This window comes from Dipodomys ordii, unplaced genomic scaffold (assembly GCF_000151885.1).
Source record: "Dipodomys ordii isolate 6190 unplaced genomic scaffold, Dord_2.0 Scaffold19, whole genome shotgun sequence".
Classification (NCBI taxonomy): domain Eukaryota; kingdom Metazoa; phylum Chordata; class Mammalia; order Rodentia; family Heteromyidae; genus Dipodomys; species Dipodomys ordii.
The window spans coordinates 3,313,295-3,333,805 of record NW_012267235.1 but is presented as its reverse complement, the minus strand read 5'-3'; the positions used below and the strand labels follow the sequence as shown (position 1 = coordinate 3,333,805).

Here is a 20,511-nt window from a genome sequence, read left to right as displayed (position 1 = left end):
GGGCTGGGAGCGTGGCCCAAGTGATAGAGTGTCTGCCTGGCAAGTACAAGTCTCTGAGTTTAAACCATAATACCACCCCTCAAGAAAAGTGGGTTTGTTTTTGTTTTTTGTATTTTGTGTAATTCACTGTCCCATATTAGCATTGGTTTGGTCATCTTAGTTACAAAAAATTACGTTGGGTCAGAATTAACTTTTAGATAAAAGCTTTGCTTTTGTACAATAATAGGAGATTAATAGATGCATCAAATAATGCCAAAGGTGAAATATTTGGCATGATGAGCTGTTATATTGAAAATTATAAATCTTTTTTTTCTCCCCATAGTGAAAAGAATTTTGCTAGAAGAGCTTGGTAATTCAATATTGCTATTGTTTGAGATGTATTATCATAAGGGTAAAAAGAAGTACTTATCTCCTTATAGAAAATGGCACAACCATTTGGAAAGAGACAGTGTCCGTTGTCATTGAAATAAGTTATATGAATTACTGTCATGTATTATAGAAATATGGGAATTCTTTTTTTTTTCTTCCAATATCAGTATCTTGAACTTGCTCCACTTGCTTGCTAGGCTGATTAACTTTATTTACTACTTTGAGCCACATCTCCAGCTCAGCTTTTTGATGGAATCTTATAGACTTTCTTGCCTAGGTTGGAAAGATTTCTTTTCTTTTTTTTTTGTCCATCGTGGGTCTTGAACTCTGGGCTTGGGCACTGTCTCTCAGCTCTTCAGCTCAAGGCAAGCTCTCTACCGCTTGAGCCATGGGGCCACTTCCGGTTTTTCTAGTGGTTTATTGGAGATAAGAGGCTCACAGACTTTTCTGCCCCAGCTGGCTTTGAACCATGATTCTCAGATCTCAGCGTCCTCAGTAGCTAGGATTACAGGCGTGAGCCACCGGCACCCGGCTGGAAGGATTTCTTTTCTTTTTTTTTTTGTCGGTCATGGGGCTTGAACTATGGGCTTGGGTGCTATCCCTCAGCTCTTCAGCTCTACTGCTTGAGCCATAGCGCCACTTCCGGTTTTCTAGTGGTTTATTGGAGGTAAGAGTCTCATGGACTTTCCTGCCTGGGCTGGCTTTGATCCTCAGGATCCTCAGATCTCAGCCTCCTGAGTACCTAGGATTACAGGTGTGAGCTACTGGCGCTGGCTTGGAAAGATTTCTTGCGTGGCTGAAATGGCAGGGGTGATCTGCTGGTGCCAAACTTGAGAAACACTAAACAATTTTTTATTGGTCAGTCGTGGGGCTTGAACTCTGGGCTGGGCACTGTCCCTCAGCTCTTCAGCTCAAGGCGGGTGCTCTGCCACTTGAGCCACAATGCCACTTCTGGTTTTCTCATGGCTTATTGGAGATAAGAGTCTCACAGACTTTCCTGCCAGGGCTGGCTTTGAACAATGATCCTCAGATCTCAGCTTCCTGAATAGCTAGGATTACAGGCATGAGCCACCAGTGCCTTGCTAAACAGTTTTTAAGATGTAAAGTGAGTCTTAAGAATGTAGCTCAGTGAGTGTGTTTGCCTGGCATGTACAAGTCCCTGAGTTTAAATTCTGGTACTGTTCATCTCTACTCCCCAAAGAAAGATGGAATACCATCAAATGCTTTTCAGAAGAATTATGAAAGGGGTAATATTGATCCTGATGCCTTGTACTTGAACCCTGATTAGTTGAATGGTAATCCCTTTGTACAACTACTTAAAGATTTTATTTTTAAAGAGGAAAAGCTTTTCTGGTAATAGAAAGCTTAGTTTTCAGGGCTGAAGCAGGAGTCAAGTAGAGTGCTTGCCTAGAATTCTCAAGTCCTTAGTTTAATCTTCAGTAGTAGCGGGGAGGGGAAACCTAGTTTTTGTTTTTAATATCAGTAAATTTGTGAGTTCATATTCTACAGCTGTAAATATCATTTTTTATGGTTTGAGTTGTAAAAGTATTTACATAGAGATTGATTTTAGTTTTGTATTAAAGGCTGTTGCAAGTCCTCTGCATTCTTTCTCCTTTCTTAAGAAGATTAACTTTTTTGAAGTTGCTGTAATACAGTACTGAGGTAGAAAATAAATTTGGTTCTGGCACGGGATAAATTGTAGCGTAATGAAAAATGACGTTAAATTTCCTAAAAGCAAATGAATAAAATATGTACAGTCATAGATTAGAAAATAATTGTTTGCATTTGTGGAGCTCAAGTAACTTTATGTGGTTTGGTATGGATACATCATAGTAGCTTGGTGTTTCCTGATGAGAACGAGGCCTGAAAATTGGGATAGGGTAATAGAATAGAATTGCAAATTATTGCCAATAAATTCTTTTTTTTCCTTGAAACAGTGGAGATGCAAGTTTTTTTGAGAACAAAATGAATTTGGACATGTCTTTGAACAGCTCAGACTATAAATAATATGAGGTCCTCTCTCACTAGGAAATGAGAAACATCAAGGATATAAGGATACATGGTTATGTACATGATGTTAGTGATGCCTAGGCTAAAAATCTTTGTATCCTGTTGAAAAGTAAACTAAAGAAGTTACAAGAGTTAGCCACCAAGCGTATTAATTTTTTGAGATGAAAGGTTTCAAGACTTTTCTACAACCTTAAAAATTCCTAAACCTTAGGATAAATCTTGAGATTTTTTTAAAAAGTAATTTTTAAAAATAGAAGTATTTTGAAATAACTTTAAAAAACCCTAATGAAGTAAGTCTTGTTAAATAATTAAGATGTAGCAAAATAATAGTGCCATATACACTTAGTAAACTATGTATAGGATGATATAGAAAGATCTGTAGATAGATTATGAAGTTTAAGAACAAGGAACATGGTCATTTATACATAGTCATTTATATGTATACTTTTGGTCACTCTAGATAATATAAACAGTCCATATTAATCTTGAAGGCTAAGATGGAGATAACCTTTTTATCTTTATCTTTCTGTACTATATGACATTAGCTATATGTATAAAATACCTGTACACTACAAAAATGATGTTTAAATTTGAAGTTCCTGCTTAGAGACATTGCAGCAGGTTGAAGCTAAAGAGGGAACTTGTAGAGTACATACAGAATACAAAGTGCAAGAATACATCTAAAGAATGTCTTTTTATAAGTAGTTGACTTTTATGGGTGTATTTTCATAGTAAATTATTATAGAAGGTGTAATTTAGAGCTTTAAGTAGAAATCATTTTACATTTGTTATAAGTAAATGTTTTCTATTAACCACTGATGAAGAGTGAGTAGCACTGTACTACCATAAGAAGTGGATAAATGAAAGAAATCATAACTTTTGTTTTTTCCCAATATGCAGTTTTAGATAGTGATGGTTATCTAGTAGCTAGTACAGAGTAATAAAATTCATTCCTGCCAGGAACTGGTGGCTCACACCTATAATCTTAGCTACTTGAGAGGCTGAGAGCTGAGGACTGTAGTTCAAAGCCAGCCTGGGTAGCAAAGTCCCTGAGACTGTTAACTAATTAGCTACCAAAAAATTGGAAGTGGTGCTATAGCTCAAAGTGATAGAGTACTGGCCTTGAGCATAAGAGCTCAGGGATAGTTCTCAGGTCCTTGAGTTGAAGCCTCAAGACTTGACCAAAAAAAGTCAAGACTTTTTGGCCAGATTGGCTTTCAAGCCATGATCTTAGATTACAAATTTCAAATGTAAGCCACTAGTTTGTTCGTTTGTTTTTTTTTTTTTTGTCTCTGGTTATCTTAATTATAAAATTAGCTGAACTCCTGTGTTATATTAGATATCCCAGATTTTTGTTGTATGTATGTAGTTATATGATCTCTAAAAGGCAGTTTGAATGCCTTCATTTCATAGAAAGAAACCTATGATGAAATTAACTTGTTTTGATTTCACTTTATTTAAACCTTTTAAATAAGACTTTTAGATTGCTTTTTTTTATTTTACTGTAAAAAGACAATATTTTGATAGCTAGTTCAACTCAGTTCAAGGATCAATTCTAAGTTTGAGAGATGCTACTAGAAAAAGTACAATTTAGAGAAAAGGAAATTAAGTTCATTTATTCTTAATCTTTCCTTCTGTAGTTTATCTCCATCTATAATTGTCAATCCTAAAATATCAGAACTTGTCTGGAAGAATTTTTAAAAATAAAGACAAATGAAAGAATGTGCTACCTTAAGCATGTTTTATAGAAGTGCATATCAAGATAATATGGTTATTGTCATAGAAAAAGGAAGGAAATACAGTTAATATAAAGGTAGTTTAAATTTACTTTGGGCTTTGCAATGCTTTGTGGCTGTACCTGTTCTTCCTCCATTTTGTCTGTATTTAGCTTTAAAATTATCTCTGTAGTTAAGAATTGGTGATATGAAAGTTTCTTTTAAGAAAGGAAAAATGTGTTTCTTTTCATAAAAGTATATATGTACTATATAATTAAATAGACAAAATATTAATTTGAGTTTTTAATCTGGCACTCAAAAAATTACGATTTTCCTACTTTTACCAGCTTTTAATATAGAAGAATGTATAATGTAAATTACTTTCATCATTAAATTTATTGTGACTTGATATTATTGACTATATTTAAATCTTTGCATATTCTAATGTTTGTGAGAATGATTCAATAAAATAACAAAAAGTGTCTTAGGTGATGCATTTGGTTTACTCCTTTTTATTTAATAATGCCCTGTGCAGTAGGATTGGTCCTTCTAAGAATGTACTGCACACTAGTTCAGCAACTGCCTTTAGCAGCGTGGCAGCTTTTGTACTTCTAACAGAGGATAATTTAATGTGGAAAATAGCATCATTTTTGGTTGCTTTTTGGAGTCATTACAGAATTGTAATGTCTTTCAGCTGGGATGCGAGGATTTCTTTATATTTTCCCCCTATGAATGTTCAAGATGATTAAACATGTCTTTCTGTCTAAACTTTGCTACTCTTATGACTTCACTACCTTATGACCACTACCTAATACCACTCAAAGTCAGGAAGACTACTTTGTATTTCCTATCTTAGGAATTTATCTGACTTCCTAAAAGTAGGTTAAAGCAGATAAAATATTATTTTGAGAAGATTTGCCTTGAGTATCCAGTTGTTTTCAGCTTGCAGTTATTTAGGATAAAATGTGATTTTGGTACAGAGCTACTGTTTAGAAATACTCATCGGTTTATATAAAAGAACTAATATAATGATCAGTTATAGTGTAGTCTTATCACTATCTTTCCATAGAAGAATGTGTCTATAGAGTTGGGGTTTTAAATTTGAGAATAAGTCTAGGGATATTTGGAATAATGATAAATATATTTCAGTATTGGATAGCATGCATAGAAAATACTAGGTGTTTTGTTTTTATGATCTATCTCACCCTGTTTATAGAGGACAATACTGCCAAAGTTAGCCTTAGATAATAGCTTAGTGAGCTATGATAACCCTGTCATTCAAAAATTTTCAGTCTGGCTAATACTTTTGTGCCAGTTTGGGACATGAACTTAAGTTCAAGGCACTGTTGCTAAGTTTTTTTGTACTCAAGACTTACATTCACCCACTTGAGCCACAGTTCTACTTCCAGCTTTTTGGTGGTTAATTGGGGATAGGAGTCTCAGACTTTCTAGCCTGGCCTGGCTTCAAACCACAGTCCTCAGATCTCAACCTCTTAACGTAATTAGGACTAGAAGCATAAGGTACCTGGCTGGCTAACACTTTATTATTTTAAATTCTTACATAAGTTTTGACTAAATAACCAAGCAAATAAACAATGACATCAATCCTTTCCTCCTTTCTTACTTTCCCCCCACACTCTTTCTTGTTAGTTTATTATTTTCTGTTTATTTTAGCCAGTACCAGGGTTTGAGCTCAGGTCCTTCCACTTACCCTGTTTCTAGGCTGATACACTACCACTTGAATCTGGAATTTTGCTGGTTATTTCAGACTTCTCTTGTCCAGTGGAAAACCTCTGAATTTAACTGCAATCTTCTGGATCTCAGCCTTCTGAGTAGCTTATATGTATGAGCCACCTGTGTCCAACTTTTTCTTGTTTCTTGTTTTTTGAGGCAGTCCTGCTGAGCCTCCCAAGTGTTGGGATTAAAAGTGTGCACCAGCACTCTGACTTAGTGCTAATGTATAAAAAGGATTTATTTCAAAGTCTAAGATAATGTGTTTTAGAATTATTAATGCAAAACTGTTTCATTGTGAGTGAGTGTGTGTGTGTGTGTGTGTGTGTGTACGTACCACTTAGGGATTAAGTCCAAGGCTTTCTGCATGGTAGGTAACCACTGTATCACTGAACAACACTCTCATCCCCAAAATATTTCAGTCTTGTGTTGTTTTTACATTTTATTGATTAGGTAATATGTGTTGATTACTTATGTGCTAGGCATTCTTTGAGCACTTATATAATTCAGTGGATGAAGACAACATCCCAGACCTTTGAATTTTTTATTCTAATGAGAAGGCAATAAATTATATAATGTGTTAGAAGATAAGTGCTAAGAGGGGGAAAATAGAGCAGGATAAAGGAGGATTGGTGCTTAGGGAGGGGGGCATATTGCAACTTTAAGTAAGGTAATCATAATGAGGTCTCAGAGAAGATGATGTTGAAACAAGACTTGAAGGAAATAAAAGAATGGCCTAATTTCAGATACTTGGTAGAAAATTATCTCAAACAAAAGGATTGTGTCTTCCTTTTGAGGAACATGCAGAAAGTATTTGAAAACATTATCAATGTGAGGGCTAGCATAGGAGAAGAGGAACTAGATCATGGAAAGCTTGGGAGTATTAGAAATACTTTTTACTTGGAATGAAATAGCCATTGCAGGATGTTGACGATGTTCTGACTGGAAGCCTAACTGCCACATGTAAAAAAGCTTGGGAACCTCAGCTTTGTAAGTCAGAGAGAACAGGAATTTGGTGTCTTATACAAACCAGAAACTTAGTTTTCAGGAATATAAAGCATGAGCACCCTGGTCTTCAGCAACACAAAAGTCCTAATACTTTCCAGGGTTTTATGTGCTGTGGTACACACCAGCCTGCTGCTTATGACTTCCTTCCCCTTTTTAGATGAAGTTTTTGGCTATCTTTGGTCTGCCAGTTCCTAGTAGTTTATCTTTCCAATTTCTCGGTTGTTTCTTCTTGTCCTCCCTTGTTTTATTATTATTATTATTAATAATGTAATAATAATAGAAACATTTTTCAATCATGTTGAACTAGAAGAAGGATTAAGTTCAAAATTGATCTTCCAGTGTGATTAGAAAAAAAATGAGGCGCTTGCACTGATACTGAATTTTGTGTCTTGTTAGCATTAATAATAATACTTCCATGAAATACAAATCAGGCCCCTACATAATTTAAATTTGAAATATAGCCAGTCAATAAAGGATAAAATATCTTGTGTACCATTAAAGCCCACATTTTGAGAGTTTCTATCTTGGGATGGTTTAATTCCTTTCAGTGACTGGATTAGGACAAGTTAACGTGCTTGAGGACTTGGACAGAGTGAGTTACTGAAATAAGAGCATATGAATAAGAGACCTGGATTTTAGTTTTGGTTCTCTGTTGCTGAGATCTCACTAGTACATATGAACTTTCTATACTTAGTTTCATTTGTAAAATGTGAGATTACAAATTACATAATCTGAATAATGTAAAATTTCATGATATATGAGTTGGAAATTGCTTATACTTTTCTGGATAATAAATATTAACTTTCTAATTTTATTTTTTGTGCAGGTTAATGGTGCAGTGTAAGAAACCTTTAAAAGTTTCTGATGAACTAGTGCAGCAATATCAAATTAAAAATCAGTATCTTTCAGCAATAGTACCTGATGCAGAACAAGAACCTAAAATTGATCCATATGCATTCGTTGAAGGAGATGAGGAATTCCTTTTTCCTGATAAAAAAGATAGACAAAACAGTGACAGAGAAGCTGGAAAGAAACACAAGGTAAGAAAAAGCACAGTATATCAAAGATGACTCAAGATTTTCTAGTAGTACATACTGTATCAGAACATCACATCTATTATTTTGTTTTAGAATAGAAAGTTTGAACTGAGGATCCTTGAGCTTGCTAGGCACATGGCTTGAGCCATACCCCCAACCTTAAAATCTTAAATCATTTAAGTGTTTGTTTTAATAAGTAGGTATACTTTGTGGTTGGTCTATGATAATAAAAGAAGTTTTTATTTAATATTTCTAGATTGGATAGAAAGTGTATTAACTTATATGCAAGTTTGAATTAGGACATTTCGGTAGGTTTTTGACAATGAGTTTTAAAAACACACAAAACTAACACTGAGTTTAAAAATAATTTTATAGCTAGCCACTGGTGGCTCACACTTGTAATCCTAGCTACTAAGTAGGCTGAGATCTGAGGCTCATGGTTCAAAGCCAGTCCAGGCAGTAAAGTCTGTCAGACTCTTATCTCCAATTAACCACCAGAAAACCGGAAGTGGTGCTATGGCTCAAGTGGTAGAGTACTTGCCTTGAGCTGAAGAGCTGAGGGTCAGTGCCCAGACCCACAATTCAAGCCCCATGACCGACAAAAAAAAAAAAAAGAGGGGCTGGGAAGGTGGCTCAATGGTAGAGTGCTTGCTTTGCATGCATGAGGCCCTGGGTTCTCCTCAGCACCATATAAACAGAAAAAGCAGGAAGTATGCTGTGGCTCCAGTGGTAGAGCGCTAGCCTTGAGCTGAAGAGCTGAGGGACAGCGCCCAGGCCAGAGTTCAGGCCCCACGACCGACCAAAAAAAAAAAGAATAATTTTATAGCTGGGGGCCAGTGACTTGTGCCTGTAGTTAGGAGACTGATATGTGAGGGTTGCAGTTCAAAGCCAGTCCTGACAGGAAAGTATGCAAGACCTACATCTCCAATTGACCACTAAAAGATATGAAGTGGATCTATGGCTCAACTGGTAGAGTGCTAACTTTGAAAAAGAACAAAAATCTGGGACAGGCCCTGAATTTAAGCCTCAGGACTGGCCCCAAAACAAAATAATAACAACAAAACAAAAAAATTCAAAATTTTAGACATGAAGTACTTGAGAATATATCAAGCATCTGATAAATCCACTAGGTAAGAGTTTTTTCTTAAGTATGAAATATGAAAATTGCAAGCTATAAAATTATTGAGAGACTCAGTAATGTTTTATACAAAAACAAAACTTGTAAAGATTTTAGCTTTATTATGTGCCAGGTACATATTTTTGTCATTTTGTAAATGTAAAACCATAGTATCAGAGAAGACTGCAGCTATAATTAAAGGTATACAGACTTTGTAATTTTATAGATGTTGATTTGAATACCAGCTCTAGATTCCTGGGGAAGACTGGTTAGAGTGGAGATTTGTTTGTTTTCTATTATTAAAAAAATATATTATCTGCCAGGTGCTGATGGCTCACAAGACCTGCAATCCTAACTACTTACGAGGCTGAGATCTAGAGGATCCAAGTTTGAGACCAGCCTAAGCTGAAAAATTTGCTAGACTCCATTTCCAAGATAACTAGCTAAAAGCAAGGCTGGAGACATGGCTCATATGGTTGAGTGCCTGACTAGCATGTTCAAGGCCCTGGGTTCAAAAAAACAAAACTAAAATCATACCAACTATGCAAATGAGTGATTATGTATATTGAACATTTAATAGGAGAATGCTTGACATGTATCTTCTCAAAAAATGGTAGATTTTGTTCTAGTCATTTATCCATTTTAGTCTAATATGTAATACTGTTTGCAGGCAGAAGATGGGACACCTAGTGTTACAGTGTTATCACATGAAGAAGATGCTATGTCATTATTTAGTCCCTCTATTAAACAAGGTAAAACTCTTTTATTTCCTAATGAAAATTCCTACATTGTAGGATTTTTAAATAAGCCTATCTGGTTTTGCTGAACTCTTTATTTATTTTATGCATAATTCATGTTTCATATGATGCATTTGTTGTTTATCTTTCCTTGGGAGAAACAAGCTCAGGTGATGGCAATTACATTTTAAATTGTTGGGAGTTTTTTTCCTATTTTACATAATGAAAATAGAATCTCACTTGTGAAATGAGTAGGCTAGAAAATATCATCACCATCACAATCAGTGATGGTGTCTTAGGTTTGTTTTATGTTTTGTTTTGTTTTGGTTGCTTTTTTTCTTTGAGTCAGGATCACACAGTAATACCCAGTGTAGTCTTGAACTGCAGAGCTCAAGCGATTACTACACCTCAGTATTCAGAGTGGTAGGATTACAGGTATGTCCCACCACACTTTGCCCTTTAGGACATCTCCCCCACCCCTCCACCCCCATTTTTTTCTTGGCAGTTCTGGGATTGGACTCAGGGCCTTATGCTTGCTAGACAGGTACTCTGCTGTTTGAGCCGTGACTCCATACCTTTTTGCTTTTGTTCTTTTTTAAGTAATGTTATCAGCTGCATTCAAATGCCCTGCCCAACCTGGACTCTGATTTTCCTATTTACATTTCCTCCATTGCTGGAATGACAGGCACATACCACTGTGCCTAGCTTTTATATTGGTTGAAATGATTTCTCACACACTTTGTACATGGTCTTGAACCACAATCTTCCCTATCCTGAATAGCTAAAAGTATAGGTATAAACCACCATGACTAGTATAACTCAATTTTTAAGTTAAACTACCTAAAGATTTTTGTCTTTTTATTCCCACACAGGAACTATTTCTAAGGTCATTAATTCAATGGATATTTATGGAATATTTGTTTATATTTGTCATTTACAATTTGTGATATGTATAGATTATTGAATATATAAATCAAGCTATTTATTGCACATTACCGCACAAAGGTACATTTTTTTGTGTAATGAGAGCAGTTAAGTGTACTTTCTTAGCAGTTGGTAAGTATAAAATATTAACTTTAGTTGCAGTAATGTACAGCAAAGTTTTGAACTTTGATAAGTGTGAAGGAATTTTTTTCTTTTTACTAGTGTACACCTCTTGTCTAGCTTTTTGCTGGTTAATTGAGAGGTGGGATTTCTACAAGTTTTCTGCCAGGCTGGCCTGAAACACTCTATCCTCTGGATTTTAGCCTCTTGAATGAGTAGGATTACATGCATGAATCACTGGTGTTAGCTTTGGTTTGTCTTTTTTGAGACAAAATTTTAATATCTTGATTACATAAAAAGTGTCAATTTCAGGGCAGGGAAGGTGGCTCAGTGACAGAGTACTTGCCTCCCATGCATAAGGCCCTGAGTTTGATTCCTCAGCACCACATAAACAGAAAAAGCCAGAAGTGGTACTGTAGCTCAGGTGGTAAAATGCTAGCCTTGAGCTGAAGAGCTGAGGGACAGTACCCAGGCTCAGAGTTCAAGCCCCACGACCAACCCCCCAAAAAGTATCAGTTTCTGGGTAACCAAAAATAAGAATAAGAAAAAAGTGTATATGGAAAAAAGGAACAGATAGTCTTTAGTCAAGTGAATTTAGTTATTGATGTTTCTAAGTTGCTTCTTAAGTTAATAATTTGGATTCTTTGCCAAAACCATATGTAATTCTTATCAAAATTCTGGTAATTTTTTTCATATAAATAGGAAAAATTGTAAAATGCTAGTTGAACCAAAAAGAACCTGAATAGCCAAAGCAATCTTGAGCAAAAAGAACACACTTGAAAATTGGCATTGTGGTGCCACTTACAATCCTAGTATTCTGAAGGTTGAGGCAGGAAGATAGAGTGTTTCAGGCCAGCCTAAACGACATAGCAATATTTCATCTCAAAACAAAACAGAACAAAAGAACAAAGTCAGTGCTACTGCATCATTTGATTTGAAAGTATACTACAAACCATCAGTAATTTAAACAGTATTATGTACTACAGAAAAAGAGCTGTGTATAGTAGTGAAACAATGCAGTTCCAAAATAAATTACATTTTCTTTTAAAAATTAACATGTAACAATTGTACATACCTTGTATAGGTTAAAGTATATTTCAACATATGTATATCACAGGTACCAATCAAATCAGGTAATTATTTTTACTGATTTAAATTGTGTTTAGAGTCCTTAAGCTCCCCTTTTCTAATTCCTAATGAGATACAAAATAATTTATTATGATCTCAATCTCTCCATTGTGGACACTAATTTTTCTAAATCTGTTTTGGTTCCTTTAGTCTTCTTTTTATCCTCTTTCCCACAACAGTTTTCATTGTTCAGTAATTACATATACAAATAGTAATACTAGAAAGAGAAAGAACACAGTGTAAGATCTACCCTGTTAAAGTATACTTTTGCATCTAATTCTATATTGCTATACGTAGGCATTGTGTTGTATAGTAGGTATCCAGATTTATTCACGTTTTGTAACTTTAAATCAGTTGAATAATTCCAATTTATAATATCTTTACTAAGATAAATTTACATAGCATAAAACATTTTAAAATTATAAATATAAAGTATGTGGTGGACATGGTATCACATATCTGTAATCCCACTACTCTGGAGGCAGAGGCAGAATAACCACAAGTTCCAAGAAGAAAGAAGGAAATTGAGAAAGAGAAGGAGGGATGAAAAGGAGCAGAGAAAGAAGTATGTGTTAATTCTGTTATAGCATTTGTATTTTTCTTTAGAGTACTTAGCCATATTATAAATTATATAGCCTTTGGAACTCCTGGTGAAAGCACTATCATTTTACTTGAAATCTGATTTCTAAGACAAAAAATTGTTTAGTTTCTTAATAAGAAATTACAGCCAGGCGCTGGTGGCTTATGCCTGTAATCCTAGCTACTGAGGAGGCTGAGATCTCAGGATTCTGGTTCAAAGCCAGCCTGGGCAGGAATGTCCCAGTGAGACTCTTACCTCCAGTTAATCACCAGAAAACCCGAAGTGATGCTGTGACTCGGAGTTGTAGAGTGCTAGCCTTGAGCAAAAAGAGCTCAGGGACAGTGCCCAGGCCCTGAGTTCAAGCCCTACAACAGGCAAAATAAAATAAAGTAAGAAATTACAAATAATTTCTTGTTGCATAGCTTTTCCTCAACCTTTTTAGCTTACATATCAAGTTAAGTAAATAATAAAGTATGTACTTGGTCAGTAGTTGAATACTATGATTACACAAGTGTGTGCCACTACCTTTAGCAGTAGTTGAATTTTTAATTATATTTTTCTGATTGACATATGTAGATGCTCCTCGCCCTAATAGTCATGCTCGTCCTCCATCAACCAGTTTGATTTATGATTCAGACCTGGCTGTCTCTTATACTGACCTTGATAATCTCTTTAATTCTGATGAAGATGAACTGACAGTAAGTATCCTAATAAAGATTGAATTCATTTTCTTTTTTTTCCTTTTTTCTGTTTTTTTTTCTTTTTTTGTATATATTTTTTATTGTAAAAATAGTGTACAGAAGGGTTACAGTTACTTGAGTAAGGTAATGAGTACATTTCCTATTGAGTGTTGTTACTTCCTCCTTTGTTTTTCCTCTACCATCCCTTCCCTCCCCTTCTCCCTAACTCCTCCCCTCCCCGAAGTTGTAAAGTTCTTTTTCAACCTAGTGTCTTGTACATTGAATTTATTTTCTTTGATTTTATATAAATTACTTTTTGGAAATAATTTTTACTTGAATACTTTAGTGTTTAACAATAGGAAATATATCATTAATTGGTTTATTTCCATTTTTGTTTGAGTCATCTTCACATATTCTTCTGTATTTTTGGTTTGGTTTTGTGAGTGTATGTGTGTTATTGGGGATTGAACTTAGGATCCTATACTTTTTTTTTAGGCAAATGCACTATATTTGAGTTACAACCCTAGACCTTCCTATAAACTTTGAGGTGGTTTCTTTTCCCCCTTCTATATATGTTTGAAGGACACAATATTAAGTTTAATTTGAGTTCTGTCACATAATCTTTTCCAGTAGTCCTTAGGAATCAGAATAATTTACCAGTTCTCTGATCTGCTAGTTTGAAAAGTGACTCTAAAATTGATTCAGCTAGAGAATATACTAAGTAATTAGTATTAAGATTATATATCATGTCAGTTTACTAAGAAATATCAGTTTTCAGGTTGGGAATGTGGTTTAGTGATAGAATGCTTGGCTATCATGTATACAGCCCTGGGTTCGATCCCTCCATACCACATAAACAGAAAAGGCCGAAGGTGGCGCCCTGGCTCAAGTGGAAGAGTGATAGCTTTGAGCAAAAAGCTTTTAGGGACAGTGCCCAGGCCCCATGTCTAAGCCACAGGACTGGCAAAACAAAAAGAGGGGGTGTGGGGGACCACATAACTATTCATGATACTTTTAAGTTGCTTTTGAATGAGTACTACTTTGAGCTCACATTGGATTTCAGGTAAATATGTGCTTTTTTTAAATAGCCTGGATCTAAAAAATCGGCGAATGGATCTGATGATAAAGCCAACTGCAAAGAATCAAAGACAGGAAATCTGGATCCCTTATCTTGCATAAGTAAGCTTCCCATACCTGTGTTTTAGATAAATTTGCAAACTTTTAATTCTCAACAAAGCTCCTTACTCCTTTTGTTTTAAACACAGATTCACCTCTTTGTAGTCTTATATTAAAATGTGTGTTTTATTAAATATAGGCACTGCAGATCTTCATAAGATGTATCCTACACCACCATCATTGGAACAGCATATTTTGGGATTTTCCCCAATGAATATGAATAATAAAGAATATGGTAGTATGGATACAACACCTGGAGGAACTGTTCTAGAAGGAAGTAGTTCTAGTATAGGAGCACAGTTCAAAATTGAGGTTGATGAGGGATTTTGTAGCCCAAAACCTTCTGAAATTAAAGTAAGTGTTTTATTTTTCTCAAAAAAATAACATTTCCTATATTTCTTATAGAATTAGTATGTTTCTATATTGAGAAATCCAAAATAGTTGATTCTAGCTTTGTAGCTAATCAATTTGAGGACTGAATTGTGACACTAAGAATGTACTTAAGAATAGAATAGAATATTGTTTAAATTTCTTCTGTTTAAAGAATAGGAATAAGGACAGAGTCAGTTTGTTTTTTTTTGTTTTATTTTTTTTGTATTATTTGGTCTCTAGAAGATTAGATATTGAAAGTCTACTGTCTTTGTATTACAGGATTTTTCTTATGTCTATAAGCCTGAAAATTGTCAAGTACTAGTGGGATGTTCCATGTTTGCACCTCTAAAAACTCTGCCAAGCCAATGTCTGCCCCCTATCAAATTGCCTGAAGAGTGTATTTATCGCCAGAGTTGGACTGTTGGAAAACTAGATTTGCTTCCTTCAGGGCCTTCAATGCCATTCATCAAAGAGGGGTATGTTATTTTATTAATGTAAACATTTATATAGATTTTAACCTTTTTCATAGAATACCTAGTATTCTGGAAAAACTGTTGATTTTTGAAAATTCAAAAAAATGGTTTTAATGATATTAGATATAGTTAAACTATTAGAAAGTTTGAGCCCATTAATGCTCTGATTATTTGACTTTATACTCACCTTTTCTTTTGGTCTATAGAATATTTATAGGTGAATTTGATGTCCTAAAATTGTCATCATCTTAAATTTTTGTTACTTTTTACACATGAATATCTCAAATTGGATTTTCTTTAAAATCAGTGATATCTTAGACTCAGTGAAATATATGTATTTCTCATATAGAAATTATAGATAGTAATTGTGGTTGTTAAGGTATGGACAAGGGTCTTCAGGCTTTATTGATAAGTTTAGACGTAGTTAGTTGATCTTAGTCTACAACAATGACCAGAGTAGTTATTGTTAAAGAGAAGTAAATCTTAAGTATACTTGTCATTTTTGCATTGTCTATATTACAATTTTCAATGTTCTTGAAAGGCATTTGGGACTTTTTTTTTTCTTCCCCAGTCCTGGGACTTGAACTCAGCACCTGGGTGTTGTCCCTGAGCTGCTTTTGCTCAAGGCTAGCACTCTATCACTTGAGCCACAGTGTCACTTCCAGCCTTTTCTATTTATATAGTACTGAGGAATCAAACCCAGGGCTTCATGTATGTAAGGCAAGCACTCTACCACTAAGCCACATCTCCATCCCTGGGACATTTTTATAGTACTGGCTTGTTTCTTTATGTATGTATCTGATTTTTTTTCTTTTCTATTGACAGTAGTGATGGGAATAATATGGATCAAGAATATGGCCCTGCTTATACACCTCAAACCCATACATCTTTTGGGATGCCCCCTAGCAGCGCACCACCTAGTAACAGTGGAGCAGGAATTCTTCCTTCTCCATCCACTCCTAGGTTTCCAACTCCAAGGACTCCAAGGACACCTCGGACTCCTCGTGGAACTGGTGGACCTGCAAGTGCTCAAGGTTCAGTCAAATATGAAAATTCAGACTTATACTCACCAGCCTCCACCCCATCTACGTGCAGACCCCTTAATTCTGTTGAACCTGCAACTGTCCCTTCTGTCCCTGAAGCACACAGTCTTTATGTAAACCTCATTCTCTCAGAGTCAGTTATGAATTTGTTTAAAGACTGTAACTTTGATAGTTGCTGTATCTGTGTCTGCAACATGAATATCAAGGGTGCCGATGTTGGAGTTTACATTCCAGATCCAACACAGGAAGCACAGTATAGGTGTACCTGTGGCTTCAGTGCAGTCATGAACAGGAAATTTGGAAACAATTCAGGATTATTTCTTGAAGATGAACTAGATATCATAGGACGCAACACAGACTGTGGTAAAGAAGCAGAAAAACGTTTTGAAGCTCTCAGGGCTACCTCTACTGAACACGGAGGTCTAAAAGAATCTGAAAAATTGCCTGATGAGTTAATATTATTACTGCAGGATCAGTGCACTAATTTATTTTCACCCTTCGGAGTAACAGACCAAGATCCTTTTCCCAAAATTGGTGTAATTAGCAATTGGGTACGTGTAGAAGAGCGCGACTGTTGCAATGACTGCTATCTTGCATTAGAACATGGGCGTCAGTTCATGGATAACATGTCAGGAGGAAAAGTTGATGAAGCACTTGTAAAAAGTTCATGCCTACATCCTTGGTCCAAACGAAATGGTAAATATATTAATGATTGTTTTGTTGTTATTTGGTTATTTTCCCTTAATTGCATGAATTGCTTTTCTTTCTTAGGGAAAAATTTCAAAGGCAATCTCCCCTGCAGCTAGTTAGAAACATTTGACCTTAAACCTCTTGGGATTTTAATTTTCATTAATTTTTGTAAATACTGGGGTTTGAACTTAAGGGGTGGGCTTGATTGGTTAGCAGGCTCTCTACCACTTGAACCACATTCCCAGTACAATGATGACAACTTTTAAAAATTTTATTTTTATTATATTTAAATGTTATACAAAGGAATTTTCAATTCAGCACACCAATTTATGAATACAATGCCTCTAAGTAAGTGTCAACCCAGTGTTTTATTCTCCCCTATCAATTCCAACCTCTTTGATTCCCCTCAAGTTACTTAGCTCTACAAACATTACTTTTTTATTTTATTTTGCCAGTCCTGGGGCTTGAATTCAGGGCCTGGGCACTGTCCTTGAGCTTCTTTGGCTCCAGACTAGCACTCTATACCACTTGAGCCACAGCTCCACTTCCAGCTTTTTCCACTTATATGGTACTGAGGAATTGAACCCAGGGCTTCATACATGCTTGGCAAGCACTCTACCAGTAGTAAGCCACATTCCCAGCCCATTTTAAAAGCCACATTTCTTAATTCTTAGTTTCAAAAATAGAAGTATTGTTAGTGCAAGTAAATATAAAAGTATTTTACTTTCTTCTACTTTTAAGTAGCAGAAAATTGCTGGTTGATGGTTTTATTTGTTTATTTGTGCTGGTATTGGGGCTTACATTTAGGGCCTTGAGCTCTCACTTGGATTTTTTCTGCTCTAGGCCAGTGATTTCCCATTTGAGCCACACCTTGTTCCTCTTCTCTCTTATTTGTTATTGTTGTTGCCAGTATTATGGCTAAAAGTTAGCATTTCAAGTTCTTACTTGACTTTTCTACTTAAAGCTAGAACTCTACCATGCTTCCACTTATTTTGCTGGTTAATAAAGAATCTCACAGATTTGTCTGTCCAGGCTAGCTTTGAACTGTGATCCTCAGATCTTAGCCACTTGAGTATCAAGAATTGCTGGAACGAATCACAGGTTTCCAGCAACAGTTTACTTTTTCTTAATCTTTTTTGTAATGGTTGGGATTGAACCCATGGCTGCATGTCCTAGTCAGGCATTCTGTTACTAAGCCAGAACTCCCATTATTTACTGAGTTGAGTACCTTTTATGTTTTCCATTTGTTTACTTGTTTGTTTGGTTTGTTTTTTGCTGGTTCTGGGGCTTAAACTCAGGGCCTGGCACTGTTCCTGTACCTCTTTGTGACCAAGGCTACTACCATTCTATCTCTTGAGCCACTGAGCCACTTCCAGCTTTGTCTGAGTAGATGATTGGAACCTAAGAGTCTCATGGATTTTTGGACTTTTCTGCCCTGGCTGACTTTAAAGTATGGTCTTCAGATCTCGGTCTCCTGAGTAGCTAGGATTACAGGGGTAAACCACCAGCGCCAGCTCCTTGTTCTAGATTCATTATTGAACAGGGCAGACTTATTCCTTGCCCCTTTGAGCCAATAATTTAGTAGAAGAATTATACTTCAAACAAAAGCATAATTAATTGTGTAACATATTAGTTATGAATACTTCAAAGGAAAACAAAGCAGGGCAAAAAATAGAAAATTACAAATCTTATTTTAGATGGATGGTTAGAGAATATATTACTCAAGTTGAATAGTTAAACTTGCAATTAGAGTAAGAGAATGTTACCTGTGTGGGTTAAATGAAGAAAGAGTGGTATAGGCAACATAGCATGCAAGGACCTTTAGGGAGTGGTATGCTTGATATATTTGAGGAACATAAGGAGACCAGTGGTTCCAGAATGCATTTGATACCGAATAAACTGGTATGAGATGAAGCCTAAGAGGTGTCTGAACACCAAAATCATGTAGGAAGTTTTTTGTTTTTTTTTTGAGGGAGGCATAACTGGAATTTGAACTCGTGGCCTTTAATAAGTTCTGAAACAGACTAAATTATTCTATACATAGAGATAAACTTCAGGATTTTGGCTAATTCTTGATTTTTTTACACATGTTCAATATTGCTCAGGAATAGGAAAAGGCATTTATTAAGACTATTTTTGGCTGGATGCCAGTGACTCATGCCTGTAATCCTAGCTACTCAAGAGGCTGAGATCTGAAAATCACACTTCAAAGCCAGCCTGGGCAGCAAAGTCCATGAGACTCTTATCTCCAATAAACCACCAGAAAGCCAGAAGTGGCGCTGTGGCTCAAGTGGTAGAGTGCTAGTCTTGAGCTGAAGAGCTCAGGGACAGCACCCAGACTCTGAGTTCAAGCCCCACAACTGACCCCCCAAAAAGACTATTTGTGTTAATCTAGTTCTTGAGCAGAGAGTGTAGTTATTCATTTTATATTTAATTTTTTTTCTTTTACAATATTAGGATTTGCATTTATGTTTTCTAGGCAGTCACCTTACTGCCAAGACATGGCCTCAGGCCTTTTCCATACTGGATATTTTTGATGCATTTACTCTGTGTGTATGTGTGTGTGTTTGCTGGCATTTGCACTTAAACTCTCACTTTGCTGGGATATTTTTGATGCATTTACTCTGTGTGTGTGTGTATGTGTATGTGTGTTTGCTGGCATTTGCACTTAAACTCTCACTTTGCTGGGGCAGTACACTTTAGGCATGCCTCCACTTCTGGCTTTTTGTTGATTAGTTGTAGATTAGAGTCTCAGGATTTGTCTGGCCAGACTAACTTCAAACTGATATTCTCTGGAGTTAGAATTATAGGCATGAGCCATGTGTACCTGGTTTGAGTCTTGCTTTTTGTCTAGATCTGCCCTTGCTGTAGTCCTATTATTTTTCTGCTTCCTGCCATATATGGGATGACAGGTGTATATTACCATACCCTTTTTCTTCCATTGAGATGGTGTCTGATGATGTTTTTTTAATGTCTGGTCTGGGCTGGAAATGTAATCTTCTCTATCTCAGTCTCCTGAATACCTGGAATGACAGGTACATGTCACTGCATCCAGCTATTGATCGAGAAAGGGTCTCAGAACTTTCTGAACATATGGCTTCCAAATATGATCCTCCTGATTCAACTTCATGAGATAAGACACAATGCAGTAATTAATTTTTGATACATGACAATATCAAGATACATCCATATACTCAAATATCAAATTTAAAAAAGGAAAATGGTCCAGAGCTGGTGACTTTGGGTTATTTAATAACTTCCTCTCTGGTGGCACCCAGTTATTTTTAGACCATTGTCATCACCTCCAAAATAAATCCCATACCCATTAGTAGTCATTCACTGTTTCTTTCCACTCCTTTTTTTTTTAATATGTATTACAAATTTATAGTATAAATATAAATACAGATACGTTTAACAAATAGGTACAATTTTTGGCTTTCAACTCAATTGTTTCTGTTCTGTGTCCTTTTTTAAAAAATATTTTTTTATTGTGAAGATACTGTACAGAGGGGTTACAATTACATGGGTAAGATAATGAGCACATTTCTTTTCAAGCATTGTAGCCTCCTGCTTTGTTTCCCCTTCCCATCCCTTCCCATCC

At 35.7% G+C, this 20,511-nt stretch overlaps 1 protein-coding gene across 1 annotated transcript in view; it reads left to right on the top strand.

Moving 5' to 3' along the window:
* The window catches only part of Med13 (mediator complex subunit 13), a 101,559-nt gene that overhangs the window by 45,144 nt on the left and 35,904 nt on the right, over positions 1–20,511 (top strand). Inside the window, exons 9-15 of the mRNA XM_013013309.1 lie at positions 7,660–7,873; positions 9,658–9,739; positions 13,053–13,174; positions 14,245–14,335; positions 14,472–14,686; positions 14,984–15,180; positions 16,006–16,916. Coding sequence (XP_012868763.1) covers positions 7,660–7,873; positions 9,658–9,739; positions 13,053–13,174; positions 14,245–14,335; positions 14,472–14,686; positions 14,984–15,180; positions 16,006–16,916 — 1,832 coding nt within the window. The remainder of the gene's footprint in view (positions 1–7,659; positions 7,874–9,657; positions 9,740–13,052; positions 13,175–14,244; positions 14,336–14,471; positions 14,687–14,983; positions 15,181–16,005; positions 16,917–20,511) is intronic.